At 37.3% G+C, this 19084-nt stretch overlaps 3 protein-coding genes across 6 annotated transcripts; 1 reads left to right on the plus strand and 2 right to left on the minus strand.

The window, feature by feature from the left end:
* Positions 1–11: 11 nt before the first annotated feature.
* LOC132182534 (protein RRP6-like 3) lies at positions 12–7323 on the plus strand. Of its 4 annotated transcripts, none has more exons than XM_059595805.1 (12): positions 12–257; positions 777–1018; positions 1097–1195; positions 1964–2047; positions 2156–2242; positions 2551–2671; positions 3131–3315; positions 3404–3448; positions 3854–4356; positions 4427–4925; positions 5349–6010; positions 6786–7323. In XM_059595805.1, the coding sequence occupies exons 1-12, from the start codon at positions 26–28 to the stop codon at positions 6856–6858; spliced, it is 2832 nt and encodes a 943-aa protein (XP_059451788.1). In that variant the 5' UTR covers positions 12–25; the 3' UTR covers positions 6859–7323. The 4 variants fall into 4 exon arrangements, with proteins under 4 accessions (XP_059451788.1, XP_059451789.1, XP_059451790.1 ...); XM_059595806.1 differs by having other exon boundaries at positions 12–251; XM_059595807.1 differs by having other exon boundaries at positions 6757–6849.
* Positions 7324–9140: 1817 nt separating this feature from the next.
* LOC132182711 (NEDD8-activating enzyme E1 regulatory subunit AXR1-like) lies at positions 9141–15085 on the minus strand. Its single transcript, XM_059596030.1, has 15 exons — positions 14949–15085; positions 14424–14596; positions 13831–13994; positions 13421–13531; positions 13086–13165; positions 12738–12888; positions 12538–12631; positions 11836–11924; positions 11129–11202; positions 10850–11012; positions 10502–10587; positions 10149–10232; positions 9869–10049; positions 9595–9713; positions 9141–9521 (listed from the first exon to the last, which is right to left on the minus strand). The coding sequence occupies exons 1-14, from the start codon at positions 14984–14986 to the stop codon at positions 9630–9632; spliced, it is 1572 nt and encodes a 523-aa protein (XP_059452013.1). The 5' UTR covers positions 14987–15085; the 3' UTR covers positions 9141–9521; positions 9595–9629.
* Positions 15086–17999: 2914 nt separating this feature from the next.
* Positions 18000–18681, minus strand: LOC132183235 (uncharacterized). Its single transcript, XM_059596638.1, has one exon. It carries the CDS (start codon positions 18627–18629, stop codon positions 18210–18212), a length of 420 nt encoding a protein of 139 aa, XP_059452621.1. The 5' UTR covers positions 18630–18681; the 3' UTR covers positions 18000–18209.
* Positions 18682–19084: the final 403 nt, after the last annotated feature.

Genomic DNA, 19084 nt, shown 5'->3' on the forward strand with positions numbered 1-19084 from the left:
GAGAAAAGAGAGAGAGCAATAGAAAATGGAAAGCCGGTGGAAGATGAGAGTCATCGCAATAACCATCGGGACCGTCATGGCGCTCTCGATCGTCTACAGTGCACACTTGCGGAGACGCCGCCGGAAGCAGAAGCGCTCCCGGAGTTCGTGTTATTTACAGGCCGATCAGACCAAGCCACAGCAGGCGTTCAAGCGAGTCTTGGCTGATAATTCCTACTCCCCGTTCAAGCATTTGAAGCTCAACGAGTCTGGTGAGGGTACATTTTCTCGGACTGTGTTTGGTGGCTCTGAAAGCCTTTGGAAAATTAAAAAAGAAAATGAAATTTTTAGTTCGCTATTCATCAAAAAAAAAAAAAAAAGAGTTCGCTGTTTGATCGGAGGAAATTGCGAACTGATATTGCTCAACTGTACTCTACTGAAATATGAAGACCGTGAGGCTCTGTTCGGTTGCAGAGAAAATTGAGGGATAATTTTGAGCTTTTGTGCTTTCAGTAGAAAATATTAATCCAGGAAATTGTTTGCTCGAGAAATTCTTTTTTATTTATTTGTTTGTTTTAGTAGGAGATATGTTCTGTCGAAACAAACGGAGCTGAGGAAGCGAAAATCTTAGCTCAACTCAGTGAAAAGCTTTCATTTCCATTCATTTTTTAAGTTCCCTTTGGTTTTTGAGCAATCGAGCGGAGCTTAAAGCATATCAAAGAAAAATATTATTTTCCTGTATTTACATTATTGGTTGAAATGGAGGTAGCTAATATTGGAGGTGGTTTTGGTGGCAGAGAATGCTTTGAATTCGCATCCATATGAGGCAGAGATTTCCGCATTATTAGAGAATCCTCAACTTGAATTCAGCTTCTTAAATGGAAGTACGGATTCGAAAATGAGCGAGGAATATACTTGGATTGAGACAGAGTCGCAGTTGAAGGAACTCCTTGGTGTTTTGAGCAAAGAGAGGGTCTTTGCTGTCGATACTGAGCAGCATAGTTTACGATCCTTTCTAGGTTTTACATCTTTAATACAGGTAAATTCAATTATTTAGTTTTTACTGCACTTCTGGTTTTCATAAAATTAATGTGTCTTCTGGTTGAAATGGGAACAGATTTCTACCCAGAAAGAGGATTATTTGGTGGACTCGATTGCTCTGCATGATTCGATGGGTGTTCTTCGCACGGTTTTTGCTGATCCTAGTATTTGTAAGGTGTTTAAATTGTGTATTTGTGAATTACAAGGCCTTTTGTTTTATACAAATATGAAGTCTGTATTGTTGCTTGCCGTTAGATGTGAGGATCAAAATAAAGGGATTTTAGTAGCAAATCTTTGTATTAATTGCTAATGGTTTTGAGTTATAAGAGAAAAGAGAGTTTTACTCCTACAGATTACTTATGTAATGAATTTGAGATAACACCTTAGAATCTACCCCAAAAAAAATCTTACATTTAGTAATTTCATATAAACATATTAGTATGGCTTTTAATACTTCATTCACTGAGAGAAAAAAATCTGTGCTTTTAATAATTCATTCAATCCATTTTGAGTAAAAGTTAAAATCCAAAACATTCTGTTCAATCCCTTCCATCCAAATGAACTATATACAGCTTTTATGTTTCTTGTTGTTCATCTCAATTATATGAGTTCACAAGCATGTTGGTTGTTCCACTGTTCTAAACTGTGTTTGTTCCTAGACTTTCAGGTGAGTAAAGTTAGTCACATTGACAGATGAAATTCATATCTCATAGACTGATAGACAATTCCACTTTTTAATAACTTTCTTCAAAAGCCACAAGATGAGAGAGAGAGAGAGAGAGAGACATTGAAAGGAAACATATTGCTGCAATTGTTCTTCTATTAAGACTGACAAGGAAACATATTGCTGCAATTGTTCTGCTATTTAATTGGTACTTAATCAGTCGTTTGTGCAGGCATTATGATTGTAGTCCTGTTGATATCAGAAGGTTTTGTTGTGTAGGTGTTCCATGGGGCTGATAATGATGTTCTTTGGCTGCAAAGAGACTTCCATATATACGTTGTTAATTTATTTGACACAGCGAAGGCAAGTTTCAGTATTCTGATTTTATGAAGTCCTCTGTTAGATTTCATTGTGGTTGAATGACTGGCCACTATTCTTTTCTAACTTTGTACCTTTGTTACTACAATGCAGGCATGTGAGGTTTTGTCAAAACCACAGAAATCACTGGCATACTTACTTGAAACTTACTGTGGTGTATACACAAACAAATTGTTACAGGTATGGCTTTCAGGCTATCTATCATATTGCTTCATTTCATGAAGCTTGCTGGTCATTATTTAACAATATATAGGAAAACTAATTAGATATCTATAAGAAGAGAGCATCCCAAGATCTATTGTACTCTATAATAGTAAACTTGACATGTTTTCTAGGCTCAAAATTCTTGACATGAGAATATGTCCATGAATGGCATGTGTCTTTTACTTTTCTTGTACAGAAGTTGTAGGCACTCTAATATGTCCATTGAAAATTTCTTGTTATAGGACAAAATGTTGCTACTATTTAATTTCAAGTTGAATTTGTAGCGTGAAGACTGGAGACAACGTCCCCTATCAAAAGAAATGGTGCAATATGCTCGAATGGATGCACACTATCTACTGTACATTGCAAATTGTTTGATAGCTGAGCTCCAACAACAGGACACTGGTATACCTTCTATCTTATGTTCATGTTTCATGTGCAACATTTGGTGTTTAATTTGTTTGTTGGGATGGAGGGAAAAAAGGTGAAAAGATTATACAATAAAAATTATGTACATTTGGTTAAGTACTAAGAAACAGAACCATCTAATTCCAACCATTATTCTTTGTTGGTTTTTCTTTTCCGCTTTTTTTTTTTTTTTTTTGGGGGGGGGGGGGTGTCCTACAGGATGGTTACCCACAGTTTGTATCCTTGAGGTGATAATTTGTAGGAATGACTAGTTGGGAAACTTGCAATTAAATATTTTAACTTGTTCTTAAATGTAGCATCAGCTAAGCTAAAAAAGAGTGCATATATTTGTTAGGTATCAATCCATTCTAAGCCATGATTTTTTGTTCACAAACTTTACAACCTGCATTTATGGTATCACATAGTATTTGAATACTAAATATATCAATGTATCAGAAATCTCTTGTCCCGATGACAAATTCAATTTTGTTCTCGAGGCTAGTCGGCGTTCAAACATGATTTGTTTGCAACTCTACACAAAAGAGGTTGAAGCCTTTCCTGGGGAGTCTGCTGCATCATCATTATCTTCACGTCATTTGAACAGTCAAGGAGGTGTTTCATCAATTTCTTGTAAAACCCAGGTTGCCTTTTCATTATCACCTTTAGGTCAGTAGAAAATTGCAGCTCTACATTCCATATAATTCTGATGGAGTTTTCTTCTTTTGTCAGTTTCAGGATCTTGTGAGGCGATTGTGTGCATGGAGAGATTTAATGGTTAGTATGAGCTTTTCCAAAAATTGAGCTGCCAGTTTGAGGATAGCCTTATTACAACAAGAGCAATGCAGGAAGAAAAACACACACACAACAGATTTACTTGCTTCAGGGAAATATGTTTTCACATTAGTTTGACATACTTAATGATAACAATGTTCAAAATCAAAACAACGATATGACCAATGTCAGATATACTTTCATTTTCTTTGTACACTGATGTTAGGTATGCTAATGTCATATGTAGATATTTTTAATCAGGTCATCTAATTATGATCCCCAAATTCCCAGATGCCTCTTTTATCAGATTGTCCTGCTCATATTGTCTTCTAAATTCGTAGTGAAGACAAACATGAGACTGCATTGTAGTTAGTTGAGCTTATTCATGTGGATTTTACCTATTTTCAGGCTCGTGTGCATGATGAGAGCTTAAGATACGTATTATCAGACCAGGCTATTGTCACTCTTGCAGACAGAGCTCCAATGACTTCAGCAGAAATATTTAGCACCATAACTCAAGCTGATCTGAGTGTGGAATTGAGTTTCAATTCTTTCCTCCTGTCTCCATCCCCTGTTGTTTGCAGTCATTTGAATGATGTCTGTTCTCTGCTCCAGGACAAGATAGGGAACTTTAATGATCTTTTTCCCATGATTCTCCAAAAGTGTTTAGGTCCAGGTGGGAGTTGTCCATTTTCTGTTTTAAATTATGCTTTACTGGTTAACTGTAATCTGAAAGTGACGGTTGCATCCAAACAAAATGGGGAAAGAAGTTCAAAGCAAGCTGCTCGAAAGTCTTCTCGAGATCTGTTTGTTCAAAAATTCTCCTGCAAATCTCCAGTTTATCATAATTGCAGAATCTATGCAAATGATGGGCGGTTGCTTTGTTACTGTGATCGCAGGAAGCTTGAATGGTTGGTGAGCCTTTCTCTTGTCTTTAGTTTACCATGAAGTAATGCATTGATCATTGTCGTATTCTAACAGGTATCTCCTTAGAGATTTGGCAAAACTTGTGGATGAAAACCCACCTGCCATTATGCTTCTTTTTGAGCCCAAAGGTCGTCCAGAAGATGAAGACAATGATTTTTATATCCAAAGTAAGAAAAATATATGTGTTGGCTGTGGCGAAGGAAATCACTACTTACGCTACCGCATAATTCCCTCGTGCTACAGAATACACTTTCCTGAGCATTTAAAAAGCCATCGTTCTCATGATATTGTCCTACTTTGTGTGGATTGTCATGAAGTTGCCCATGCTGCTGCTGAGAGGTATAAAAAACAGGTTGCTGCAGAATTTGGAATTCCCCTTTTTGTTAGTAAAGTGGTTGACTCAAAACAAGCCCAAGTTCTTTCGGGGTCATCTGAGTCAGCAACAAACCTTGAGGAGGCAGGAGTTTCTCCCCTACAATTGCGAACAGCGGCTATGGCACTTCTGCGCCATGGACCAAGAATGCCATCCAAGCGCCGTGAAGAACTGAAACAGGTATGAGAGCACTTTCTCAGATTTGATTTCTACCAAATTTATAGCAACAAAGTTATATAAGAAATTATATTGAATGGATATGAGTAATTACTGTATATAATTTAACGATCGGCACAAGTAGCCATCCTAGAGTACTTATTCTCAGAAGGTATAGGTCTTTGGTTAAATGTTATCAGTTGAAATTCAGAGAACTGAAATTGGTGGTTATCAACCCAATTCGCTCACAGAATGCATTGGGAATCTCATTAGAATTTGAATGGCTTCATTGTGATTTAAATAGCAATGTAAATAAAAATGATTTTTTAATAAGGCCATTTTTACATATCGTCTTAGTTATTTCTCTGCTGCTTGTTACTCATTAGTGTTGCTGAAAAAAAAAAGAACTAAATTTTTTCTGTTGATGATATAATTTTCTGTTTGCAGATTGTCATGAGTTACTATGGAGGAAGGGAGATAACTGAGGTAGATTTGGAAATGGCTTTGCTAGTTGGTATGAGTCCTCACGAGAGAAGACGACTTGAGAAGAAGAAAGGGCTGTCTTTTAAGCAGAGCATCCTTCCAAATGTGGAGCAGGAGAATAATATAGGTTGCATGGAGACATCTTCCATTGTGGATGCATCAGAACTTAGTGCTCTAGATGGTTCTCACAACACCGAAGTAAAAGCATGTTGTAGAAAAGAAGATAGAGAAACAGATGCTGATGTAGGTGACTCCTCTATTTGTGCTGATTCAGGGATTGATGGAGAAATTAGTTCTACTAAAGGGAATGCAAATTCTGATGAATATGGAGTTTCTGATACAAAAGGTGTCAATGTTGTAAATTCTGAAGATAATTGTGAGAGTAGAAGCCCATCAGATGGAACAGTTGACTTATACCATACAAAACATGATGAAACTGCCCGACATAAGCATAATTCCAAATTATCATTATTAGGACATGGACCACATGGGAAACAAGTTGTAGATCATCTACAAAAGGAATATGGTGACGACGGTATTCGTCAATTTTGTCAAAGGTGGAGGCAAGTATTTGTTGAGGCTGTTCATCCTCGTTTCCTACCTGCTGGCTGGGATGTAATGCACAGGTGCACACTTCAATACTCATGCTTGTGTTAATTCTTTTGTTTGTAGCAGATAACTCTAAATAAGACGCATAATGATATGATCTACATAGAGCCAAGGTCAGTCAGTCTATTTAAGGCTGGAATTGCAACTTAAAAATGTGATTTTTAAAAATACAATTAAGCGTTTGGCAAAATTTCAATTTAGCATTTAAAATTTATGTGTTTTTAAAAACGTACTTTGTGGCTTGAGATTTGAAAACATAGATTTTTCTACGTTTTCAAATCGCAATTTTTTAAAATCACACTTTTGACTTGCAAAATCACAGTGTCAAATATACTCTAAAGATTTTAACCCCTCTCATCAAGGATTTGCATTGCATTCACCACCTCTACTGCCAATGTAACTTCCTGCAGCCCCACCATCTGACACAATTGCAACCACCACATCTGCCACCTGTACCGTATTTTCAACATCAGTATAACCATCACTGCTCCTGCAGCCTAATCCATCAGCTCATCACCTCTTCCTATGCTTTGTCTTTACTAAACTGCTTTTTCACTACATAAGATGTTCCATCCATGCAGAAGAACAATAGATTGTGGGTCTGACTAGTAATGGACCAATCACCTACAAATCAAAACTTAAAATGCAAGTTTAGGATGTTGTACAATTTTTTGGATAATTTTTTAACTTTCTATTTTGTGTGTGAGAGAGATGTGATTATTATGTTTAGAAAGGAACTAAATATTTTTCTATTTGTCCCAAGGATTTGATTGTGGACAATGTTTTTGCCAGTGGTAGACGGGACTTTGGTGAATTTAGCGTATACAATCCTGCCAAGAAACCTTCTGCGACTGGTAAGGATTAAAGTCTTTACATTTCGCATGCAGCTATCTCGACATCTGGTATGGTGCAACTCGTAGCCGTAGGACTTCTAACACTGGTGTTGAATGTTATTTAATTCCTCTAATGCTTCTTATTTGGGTAGAGACCTTTCCTTTTGGCTCTTGTTTGCCAGTTTTGTTTGCTACAGTGTGGCCGCTCGCCAATGATCCAACTCTAGCCTTTTGTGGTGCCGGTTCTTTTGTGCTCAAAGTCTTGCCTTGCCTTTGGTTGCAGCTCTCTGTGGCCACTTTGGTTCTCTTTATGGGCCGTATCATTTATTTGACTCATTCCCGCTGGTTACTATGTTACTTTATTTTAGCACCGTCTTCTAGTTGTTTTAAGGATATTGTTTGGGTTGTCCTTTTTGCGTTTTATCATGTTGTAATTCTCCATTTCCCCTTTGACATATTTGATTGGGAAAAAAAAATAAAGAATGATATTTATTTTCCGTGTTTTTGTTTTGTTTTTTTCAACTTTTTGCTCATGTAAGGAGTGAGAAATTCCATGTTGAAGCTCGATGCTATCCATTTACTTATTTCTTACGGTTTTCACATGGAAGAAAAACAATCTGTCCTTTTTCTTGTTTTTAAGATGCGTACAATAAATCCTTTTTCTTGTTGTATCTGATTTTTTGGTCTTGTTGCTCTTTTAGCTTTTGCTAAAAATGCTCTCGGGAGGGCAATTGGTAAGATTGGCTTGAAGGCTTAAGCTTTGCATTTTATCGGGTAATCATGGAATTCCCAAGTGGCATTCCTCATGGGTTGGATTTATATTTCATAATGCAACACAATCATCAACAACCTAATTTGTAGGGCTGAAATTACGCAACCTCCTAGGCGGTTAGTAATTTTTACTAACCGCCTCCGCTAACCGGGTAGCGGTTAACCGCTTTTTGGGCTTTTTTTTTTCACCGATTTTGGGCTGATTTTGGACCGGTTTTGGGCTCACTTTAATCTTTTTTTTTTGCTCATTTTGAACGTTTTTTTTTTTTTTGGTTTTTTCCTTTTCATGGCCATTTTAGCATTAAAAATTGCTACTGGCCGGCCACCTCTAGCATGAGGTTCCAAAACTCTCCCTAACCCATTTCACAAAAACAAAAACCCACCAAGAATTCTCTCTAAAACAATCAAAACCAGCCCCGATCGAGAATCACACCCATCCAGGATTCAACTTCTTGTAACAAACAATGAACTTTCAACTTAAACCCAATGCACATTTTTCTCTCTGGTTTTGTTTTTTTCGGAGAGATCTGGAAATGGTTTTTGGGCAATGGGTAGCCGAAGAGAGACCCACGCTGCCGAAGGGGATGCGGCTGAGGGGAGACAAACCCACGCCGGAGGGGAGCCCGACCCGGGCGTGGGTCAGGCCGTGATCCATGCCTAGGTCACGGCAGACCCAGGCATGGGTCTTGCCGTGACCCACGGCCGGCGTGGTCTGCATCTCGATCTGTAGTGCCTATCTCGGCTTTAGCGGCTTGCCGGTGGTTCCGATGATATCAAACCAGCCGTTGATATAATGATCTAAATATTTCCAGGTCATATGAAATTATGAATATGCATGGATTTTTTTGTTTATCTATGCTGCATTGGACACAAAGCTTTTGGCTTGAGAGTTGAGAAATCTGGCTTGAGAGTTGAGAGCAGAGCCGCAGATGCAAGGAGCTTACGAGTTAGGAAGCTGAGTTCCTGAGAAATAGGTTTAGGGTTAGAAAAGAGATGAATATATAAAAGTGCAAAACGACGTCGTTTTGTACTTCTATATAATAAAAATAATAAAACTGAGATTTGGGGGAGTCAAACCCCGGAAATGTTGGTGAAAAAATAGCCCCTATACCACTATGCTACAACGCCTCATTGTGATTTATTATATGAAATATATATATAATATAAATATATATTATATTTAAAAACAAGCGGTTAGCGGATTTCCAAAACCCACTAACCGCTAACTGCAACCACCTAGATGGTTAGTAGTTTTTACTAACCGCTTTTAAAGGGGTTAGGCGGTTAGCGGTTGCGGTTAGGCGGTTTTAAATTTCACCCCTACTAATTTGGAACATCTGAATAGACAATTGTGATTGAATCTGATCCACTTCACAATTTTCCTGCATAACGAATGCACAGGGTTTCAAGCTTGCTATTATATCTGCATCAATTTAGCAAACACAATATGGGATCCCGTCTTTGAGTGGATCAGATAAAAAGATTATTGATAAAACAATGTTAAGAACCACACTTTTATCTCACCATATAAACATACTGTGTCAATTCATCATAGTTAAAAGTGATAAGATAAAAGTGTAATTTTTAACATTACTCATAAAATAATGCATCAAAACAAGCTATTCTCTAATGTAGGCGCTACTAGCATCGGTTTTATCAACCAAAATATGGAGAACTTTCATTTCAAACTAGTGTACCATCATTCTCTCTCTCTCTCTCTTTCTCTCTCTTTCCCCCCTCAATTAAGTCGGTCACAAAATTTCAATGTCACGGAAACTAGCAGACCATGACTCTCATCAATGCGATTTGTGCTTGCCTCCAAAATGCCGCATATAAGAATAAGATGTGTCCCAAAGCTGTACGTACAGAAATTTGCTGCTCCATCTACCGGTGAGGGAGGGGGCTCTGCCAGCAAAAACTACAACTGCAAAGGAGAACTTCAAGTGAGACTGTGATTGCAAGATATTTTCAGCAAGGGGAGAAGATGAGAAACTTACCAGTCTTTTGAAAGCATTTCCAACAATAAAAACTACTACAGTGACAACAATTGAGACTTGTGATCAATGCCACTGAATATGAAAGTTCCAGACATGGGTAGAAATTGACTTGTTATCAGCTGTAGTGAAAACAGAGACACGTCATCACTTAATGGTGGATTTTGGGGGGTAACATAAGGTAAAAAGAGCTTTGAATACTTTTCATTCAACCAACTTTGGAACTTGTTGATATAGACAAATAGACCCTGTTAATAAGATAAGGCAAGAGAAATACCTTGATCACTTCTTGTGAAGCAATTCCTCCAATGAAGGCAGCAACTGCATGGAGCTCCGAAGCACCAAATCGGCACATCTCATTGATAAGATCCTCTGTCAGGGTTAAGCCGTTGCAACCTAAGTCGCTAAGGAGACCAACGGCTGTAGTCTTCAATCGGGAAATTTCCTCATCCATCCCTCTGTGCAACATTAACAATAGAGTCAGCAAGGAAAGTAGGGCTAAAAGGTACAATAAGAAGATTCTTCAGAAATATTTTCATTAGTATTTCAGGTGTTACCCATCAAATTGTCCAGGAAAACTGTTGTAATTAGCAGCAAACCGATCAACAGCACGAAGCAAAATATAGAACCCAACAGCTACACTGCAATTAACAAGAAAATGTCAAGGCTCTAAGGAAGGGAATCTCTTTCATTGTGTAACTTTCTCTTTCTGTTTTGGGTGTGGTCGTAGTTCAGTTAAATGTATTTTCATTTTGTTTTAACTCAGAAAAACTTGTACCAAAAAGAATATATACGAGTCACTTATTGGGGTATATAACAAAAATAGTTCAGAAAATGGTAAATTACCTACTTTCTTAAGAATTGAACACTAAATTATTATCTGAAAGAATAAATAATAAATTTATGACACCTGTAATCTTCATCTGTCAGATACTTCTGTAACTCTGGTAAGATTGGAGAATTAAACTCATCCTCAATGGAGCGATACCTGCAAACCTACAAAGTGAAAATCAATATCTTATTGATGGCCACCTAGGCAAAAATAATAATCGAACATGAGTTGTTCTTTTCCCATATCAAATATATAGCAGGAAGGCCCATAATTAGCTAAGAGGAATAGTTGCGAGAGACATTGTCATCTAATGGGGAGAGATAGCAGTATAAAGTTAAAGAAGTACTAGAGTTGTGACCATATTTATAATTGAAAATACTTTGTAATACCAATGGGATAAAAAAAGGGCTGCAACTCCACACTTACTTTGAGTTTTCTTGCATTTCTACAGAAGCCTTTTAAGGTTGTCTGTGAGATGCTATTTGGATCTTTACCAATTTTCTTCAGAATATTTCTAACTCGTTGCTCAATAACAAGAACATCAGCCTCTGCCTTTGCTTGGTAAATATTCTGCAGATTTACATAAAGCCTACAAGAGAGTTGATAAAGCTCTCATCTCAAAAAAAATGTTTCTTGTTTATATTTAACTCTGATGCCAAAAAAAGAAATGTTAGCATTATATTATGGAGAGATTTAGTTACTGACTCAGTTGAAGATGTCATATCAGGTATTGATCCCTCAAGGGGTGCCTCGCCACCGCCCTCATTTGCTATGAATTCCTAAAAAGTGAGGAAACACAGTTATATAACTTGAAGATGCACTTCACCATACCAAAAAGAACATCAATGTTAAGTTTCCAGAAATGATATACATATTTATGCCAGGATGAATCTAAACCCTGTCCAGATTTACCAAGAAAATTTTAATAGTTGACACGTTCAAACAACATAGAGATTGATGGTGATAGATGGAAGATTCTGTACATTCAAATCCTATAGATGACTGAGGCAATATTCCAGGAGGCCTCGAGAGAAACTTCAACAAATATTTCTTGCTGCCCCATCTTATGGAAAGAATCTAAGTATAAGAACAAAATCTCCACATTTTCCCAGGCACTTGAAACAACAGAACCGGCATGCACAAAGTTTTTCTGGACCACTTTGCAAAGTTGGAAAAAAAAAAAAAAAAAAGTAGTATGCGTCCAGTTCATCATATGTGAAACATGTATTTAATTCTATTAAAGTACATTTGAAAGGAAAAAGGATGCAAGAAAAAGCAGCACAAAAGCCAAGAACGCCAGATACCTTCTAAGAAATAAGCATTCAAATTTGTTCAATATGATGCCAGTTATACCAGATTCAAGCAAAGCAAACTAATAACTCATGTCACAAATGCCACTTGGATTCACAAACCTTCAAAGCAGCCACCATCACCCAAAAATCTGATGAATTAGAATCAACTTCAGCACTGCTATCATTAAGTATCTGTTGCAAATCTGGACCTGAATGCCAGAATTGAGAAAAAAAATTACACGCTTACTTACATGAAACCAATACAGAAGTCTTAACTTTTAGGTAGAAATCAAACAGTTCTTGGTGACAAAATCAAAAAAGGCATATTGCAGTTCCACATTAAAACTTCATAAGAACTCTTAAGTGTTTACAACCCCATAAGTATACCCTTTCTATTTGAATTGTTACGCAAGTTGGCTCTTTATCATGTTAGATATAAATATGTCTAGGGACCATGTTGACTTAATTCCATCAGTCATACTGGGGGCAGGTGACTCAAGTCCATTGTCATTCCAATTGTGATGCTGGTAAAAAAGCCAACCCAAATCCACCCCCATGTAATTGGAAGTGAAAAATAGGGATTCAGGGTATACCGACCACCTTGCCAACCAAGCATTTGGATATATTTATGCATTTTTTTAATAGTAACAGATCTGAAACCTTGAGTTAGATATTTATCCAACAAGAACATGTACTACGAGCAAAACATTTATGATGGCTATATAATCCATTCTTAATTAATTTCAACATGCAGTTCATTTTCTTCATCACAATATCCTAAAAAATCAGAACAAGTGATTACGAAAATTATATACTTATTACCAATTCCTCGACGAGCAAAGACCTTGAAGGAGGCCTCAATAGCTTCTTTATAGTTATCTTCATCCATTGAAATCATCCTGGCTTTAAGAAGGTCCTAAATGTTTGAGACACAACTAAATCACATTTCTGAAAAGCAATTTTAGAAAATAATTAACAAAATAAAGAAGCCAGCATAAAAACTATGAACCAAACTGGTCAACCTTGAACTCTTTTTTCTCATCCCTGGTTGATGGAAGGCTACCGCCGTGGCTTTTGGCCCACTGCTCTGCCACCTTGACAAGAATGACTACATATGGTGTGTGCTTGTGGACCACGGGATCCTGCACATCTAAGTCAATGCTTTCTGCAAACCTAACACCCATAAATAGACGATCACAATCATTTAATCCATACATAGACAACAACAATCATTTATATGGAATGCAAGGTGGAGGTTCTTAGGGTCATAGTTATAGGCTCAGAAGTGTGCCAGACCAAATACCAACATATATTAGACAACCTGCACAAAATCAACCAAAGAAAAAAAAATATAAAAATAGATTTTGTACCTCTTGAGCTCAGGCCACGGGTTATTTAACCGGAGGTCATCCAGAAAATGATCAGGCTTTGACTCGACCACGGTATGTTCCTACGACAAATTAGAAAAAATGGATATGTACTATATTGGTAGAAGTTCTCCAACAAATTTTGACTGAACAACCGCAGTCCCTACCTTAAAAGAAATTCTATGCAAACAGGTTATTGGTCAAAGGAATGTTGTCAGTGACTAATCAACTAACAGAATTTAATCTAGAACAGGGCTTTAGAGAAACCCCATTGGTCATCATTCGTGCATCCAAGTTTTCCATTTGGGAGGAACCATAATGTTGTTAAAGTATATTACCTTCAAACTGATTCTAACAAACCCAGTAAGGCCATAGGAGCGAGCAAAGATCAACATCACATTGGCCTGCCTACAGATTGTATCAAGCTTCACCATCGAGTCTTCCCCCAGCTGAAAGTGAAATAGAAAAACCCCGTTACATTTACTGCACTTAATTAGAATAAACAGAAAATCGGAATGCCATTGAATTATCCATCTCACAATGAAATTGTAAGTACAAGCCACCTTGACACTCATCTTTGTCTTTCGCGCACATAAAAGTTTATCTACACCCTTATGATAAACAGCAAAGAATGCAGTCTTGGCAAGACACTCACACAGATTGCAAAAAGAACCATAAGACATAAAGCCATGCATTCAACTAGACCACTTTCAAGGTTGAAAATGTACATAAACATCAGCTTCAATACCTGAGTAGCGACTACCAATGTAAACTGAGAAAAAAACGAGGGGTTCGTCTCGATCAACGCCTCTGGATATTCTTCTATAAACTTGGCCTTAACTGCATCATTCAGCTCCTGAAGAAACGAACAGACACATTGCGCCTTCGATTGCCCAACACTTGATTCATCCACTAACAACACAGCACAACCAAATAACAAGAAAACACAATTAACTCCAGAATGCAACTAACAAACTCTAATCTAGATCCTCTAGAGTTCAGATTTTGAAATTTTCATAATTTTTATTTATACTAAATCATCACTTATTACAAAAAATTTAAGCTTGTTAGAAAAGATTGAAGGTAATTATAGAATCAACTTTGATATCGGGACCTCTAATCTGGTACCATGTTAAAATACCACCTATTCAAAAGCTTAGGCTTGATAGGAAATGCTAAATTTAATCATTTAATTGATATTTTAATACTTTAATTTGTTGAATATCACATGACAAATGCCGAGTTGGTAAAAATCTGAACCATTTAATTCAAAAGAATTCTACGTTGGCTCATCCAACAAACTTGGCAAAACACACACAGAGAAGAAACATAGAAACATACCCATGAAGTTATTTCCAAGGTCCCCAACCTCAACCTTGGACCCATCAATCACAGTGATGCTTCCAACCCCGCCAAGAACAAGGTTCTTTAGAGTCTCGGAACCAGTAGGACCGCAATTGAGCAAACATATACTGGCTTTCTCAAGGGCTGCTTGTCCTTGCTCACCCCAGATCCTACAATTTTTCTCTTCATTTTAACCAATCCAGCTTCTCACAGTAGCAAAGAAACCAAGAAAAAAAAAAAAGAAGCAATTTTCTCTATCTATATATCTAAGAACAATCGTGCTTGTTTCTTTCCTTGAATATTTTAGCCACAGAAAACGAAAAAAGGTACTAAGCAAAAACCAAATTTTTGGTAAAATACCTTTTTTCTTTTTTTCTCGGGAAAACGGTTTCTAGGGAAAATAATTAACAGAACTGAGAGAGAGAAAAGTGAGTGGAGGTAAACAGTTAGGGCAAAGTAGGAAATGGTGGAATGTGAGGGGGGCAAAATGGTGATTGGGATGAGAAGAGTTGTCGGGTGTACCTGAGCTGACGATCGTATTTGGTTTTGGGCTCAGCCATTTCTGCTACTGCTTTGCGTTTTTGCGCTGCGTCTTTCTTTCACTGCTAATTCGCTTGGTACCTACGCAGACAGACTTGGGCGCTTTAGAGAGAAAGAGAAAGAGCTCCAAGGCAATACTTGATGCGGACGGGACAAGTAAGTAGGACGAACGGCGTCGTTTATGTCTATTCCCAGGCTCTATACGACATTTTTATGAGTATTGTCCACCACATGGCAATATTGCCAAACACTTTTAATTATTCATTGTTAAAAGAAAACTAAATAATAATATATTTTTCTAAGGAAAAAAAGAAATTAATAATAGATTCACAATGTCATGTCAATGTAATAATAGGATATTGGTGCGGTATATAGTATTACTCACACTTTATACTAGTAGCAAACATTAATCTCATAAGCAAATATTTGATTTAGAGGTTTCAAAATATAATTAATGAAAACATGATTTTTAAAAACATTATCATTTATTTTTCAAATTGGCTCTCAAACGGGGCAAAATGTTTAAAACTACACATTTGATCTGTGAAATTGTAGGGTCAAACACATTCCAAATGACTTGAATTACAAATGGAATGATTTTTTATTTTTTATTTTGTATTTTTTATTTTTTGCTTTTGAATCTATATTAGTTGTCTATTTCAACCAAATTAAATCTGTCTTTTTAACTGTACTTCCATGTAATAAATTTTTAAAACCTTTTACATGTAAACACTCATATTCACAAAGGTCTAAATAAATCTACCTATAAAGAATATATTTAATGTGAGAAGTAGATGACGATCTCTCTCTCTCTCTCTCTCTCTCTGTGTCTCTCTCGGTATGGAATTGAACTTGATGGTGTTGGTGTAGGTAAGTGAGACATTGAAGGAAGGAAAATAAGACAGGGAACACAATTTTGCAAAAATCCTTGGCTTTTAGATACCATCCTTCAACAGAGTTTACCCCAGCAAACAGGTTTAATCAAGTATTTGTATTATTCTTCTGCAACAGTGTTTCAATAAAATAAAGATGTTATTTGTTCAACAAGAGCTTTTGAAATGCCTAACCAAAGAATGTGGAATTAATAATATTATATGTAACAACTTATGTCAAATGAACTGAAAGGGAGACCCATTAGGGCAATTGAACTGACAATAAATAATTATTTTAAAAAATCTTTGTTTTATAAACAAAATTTTCGAGCTATTGAACATCATGTCAAAAATGTACATATGCCTGTTAATAGTTAAAGAACCACCAGATCTATTGATTCATCTCTATATTATTCATCAAAGCAAAAAGAAGGGGCTTCAAATGCATAGCAAAGATATAGAAATATAGAAAGCTTAAGCAAAGAATTGAACCAAATCAATTATTAGGCTGTTCATGTTTACAAAGTACATATCTAGAATAATCGAGTACATAAGCCAAGCCAGGTAGATTATTAGCCTATTGAGCATGAGCAGGTTTGAGTAATCTAAGAGTGAAACAAGTTTGAAGTACACTGTTTAAGTTTAAGCATAGTTTTTGTAGATTTGGAAAATGCTTGAGTTTCCTAATTAGTCTCATCCATAATACCATGCATCGAAATTCGATACTCCTGCCTTCACGAATACAAATGGGCAACATTCCAAATTCACCCTACTCTTCATCATACCCCCCATATCTAGGTTACCTTCCTTCTCAAAAGTTTTCTTTAGCATGTTTCTCAAAATGAAACACATAACTACAACTCTAGATAGCAAGGGAGAGAAGTACAACAAATCCCACACACACAGTGGGTTAAACCCTGAACCTCCCCCAAATGAGAGAAATAAAACTAAGCTACAAAACCATTGGGAACATGATCCCAAAAGCACAAAGAAATCAAGTACTCATATGATGGTGCCATCTACTGTTTTTACTGAGCTTCATCAACTATACAACCATTTGATGATAAACAGAAACTAATGTATAACTACTTCCTCCAAAAAGAATACTGACCCTTGACGCAAAACTAGCCTAGCATTACTCAACAAGTGAAATTTTTAATTTGCATGAAGTTTGAAACTACAGAAATAATGCATTCTGAGATTAAAACTAAAATGCAATGCAAAACATGAAGGTAAAAAGCATATCTGGTACACTGTTAATAGGGACTCAATCTTTACAAGACAAACTCCAAAGTCATAACATAACAGCAATTTATGAATGCAAGACCCATCAACATAATCAAGCCATGTCAAGTTTAAAAGCCTACTGTATCACTACTAGCTTCGTACTTCATGTCTTTAAAATGGAGCTGCCAACTGCTAAAACACACACACAAACATGCATATAAACATCAACATAAAAATAGCTTGAGAAGTTAAAGCATGTCAACAACGTGATAATATACAACTTCTGTTATGAATTTCATCGTGTCTACTGACAAGGGTATCAAATCTCACCTGCGGTTTCCAATTCCAACATTGCTCACCACCATCTCAAAATCAAATGCAAAAGCAGATTAAGTGCTGAAATGGTTTCGCCTAACTGAAAAACAAGATATATCTCTAGACATGAACGCAATTCCAACTTGTTAATTTCAATCAGAGAAAGCCATTAATGCTTGGCACCATGAGAACCCTTCCACGTGAGCTCTCTCTTCTTATCATACCCCAAAGATAACTCTGGTTTCTCAAGAACTCAATATATGTTGCAAAGCTAACATGTTAAGATGCTTATATCAGTAAGCAGACTAAAAATTCCAAAACAACACTAAACAAGCAAAGCAAGACTACCAAAGCATGCTTAGAAATTAATCTCGTTGCGGAATAGTGCATTTAACTCGATCATAAAGTAAATAGCATACTGGGAGAGGCCCAAACCAAGTCAATTCAAAGTCTTCCCTTTCCAGCATCACATTGAGAACCAATTGTTTTTCGCAATCAAAGCCTCTGTACTTGCAATTATAGTAAAAATCGGTCAAAATTACTTAACCAATACACCATCAGAATCAACATTAAGCTCATTCATGAATAACAACAATTAAAACTTCAAGAACTCAAAATATAACCAGAATAAAATCAGGATCTGAAATAATAGATCCAAAACTAGAAATTTTTTTGATGAATTTATTATTAATTTCAGTTCTATCTAAGAAATTCTCTGTGCACATTGTTCATCAAAGTGCCACCAACTACAAATAGAAACCGCTCTACAACATGAAAATCCCTCAGCAATTTCGACAGATTGAAGAACTAAAAATGGACCTATTCCGTGTCAATGCGCTACAAGAATGTCACTACTGAACGCGTCCACCACCGGATCGGGCGAGTCCGGTACCGGGCTCGGGCTCAGGAACAGCACAGACTTGGCCGCCGCGAGCCTCTTCCTCTGCGGGCACCGCGGCCCGTAGATCCTCCCCGCAAAGCACGGCACGCCTTCGATCGCGTTGACCGGCGACTGCTGTTGACTTCCGGCATTCGCAGTCGGGGACGACGGCGGGGTCGCGCGGTGTAGAGAGATCTGAAACGATGCGTAGAGAGAGTGGAACGACGAGTTGACTCGGTGAGTCCGGGCGCTGATTCGCGAGTCGCGGATTTGGGCGAGAGCGCCGGGCTTAAGGTATCTGTGGAACGGCTCGGTCCGGTTCGGGGAGGTGGAGAAGGAATTGGTAGAAGCTCTGAGCCTGCGGTTCATGGCGTGCAGCGAGAGAGAATTGGATAGAATAGGGTTTTCAGTGAGATTAGGGTTTGTGAGGGGGTAGGGGGGAGGGGTTGGGGCTTTTAACGAGGAGTGAGATAGGCGGGAAAGAAATGGAGGGAGTGGAGGGGAAGGTGGGGTTTGAAAGGGCGAGTGAGGGCTCAGGCGCGGGAGTATGAATAATGGCTCTTGCACTCGTGACCTACTTTGCAGGAGATTGTGACGCGTGGATGTGTGGTCCTCATGCAGTTGAACGTGAACTAGACGAAACCAAACCATTTTATTCATGTTTGTCTCACCCACCAGCCCAGTATATTTGTCATATTATCAAAAAAGCATTTCTCCGGTAATTTAGGACTATTTTTATTTATTTGTTTTTTTTTTTTTCTGTTTTATGATTTCTTTTTAGAGCTTAATGAGGGAGAAGTTGCTGTTGTTTGATAGAAATTTAT

The sequence above is a fragment of the Corylus avellana genome, chromosome ca5 (assembly GCF_901000735.1).
Source record: "Corylus avellana chromosome ca5, CavTom2PMs-1.0".
In the NCBI taxonomy this organism is placed as follows: Eukaryota; Viridiplantae; Streptophyta; class Magnoliopsida; order Fagales; family Betulaceae; genus Corylus; species Corylus avellana.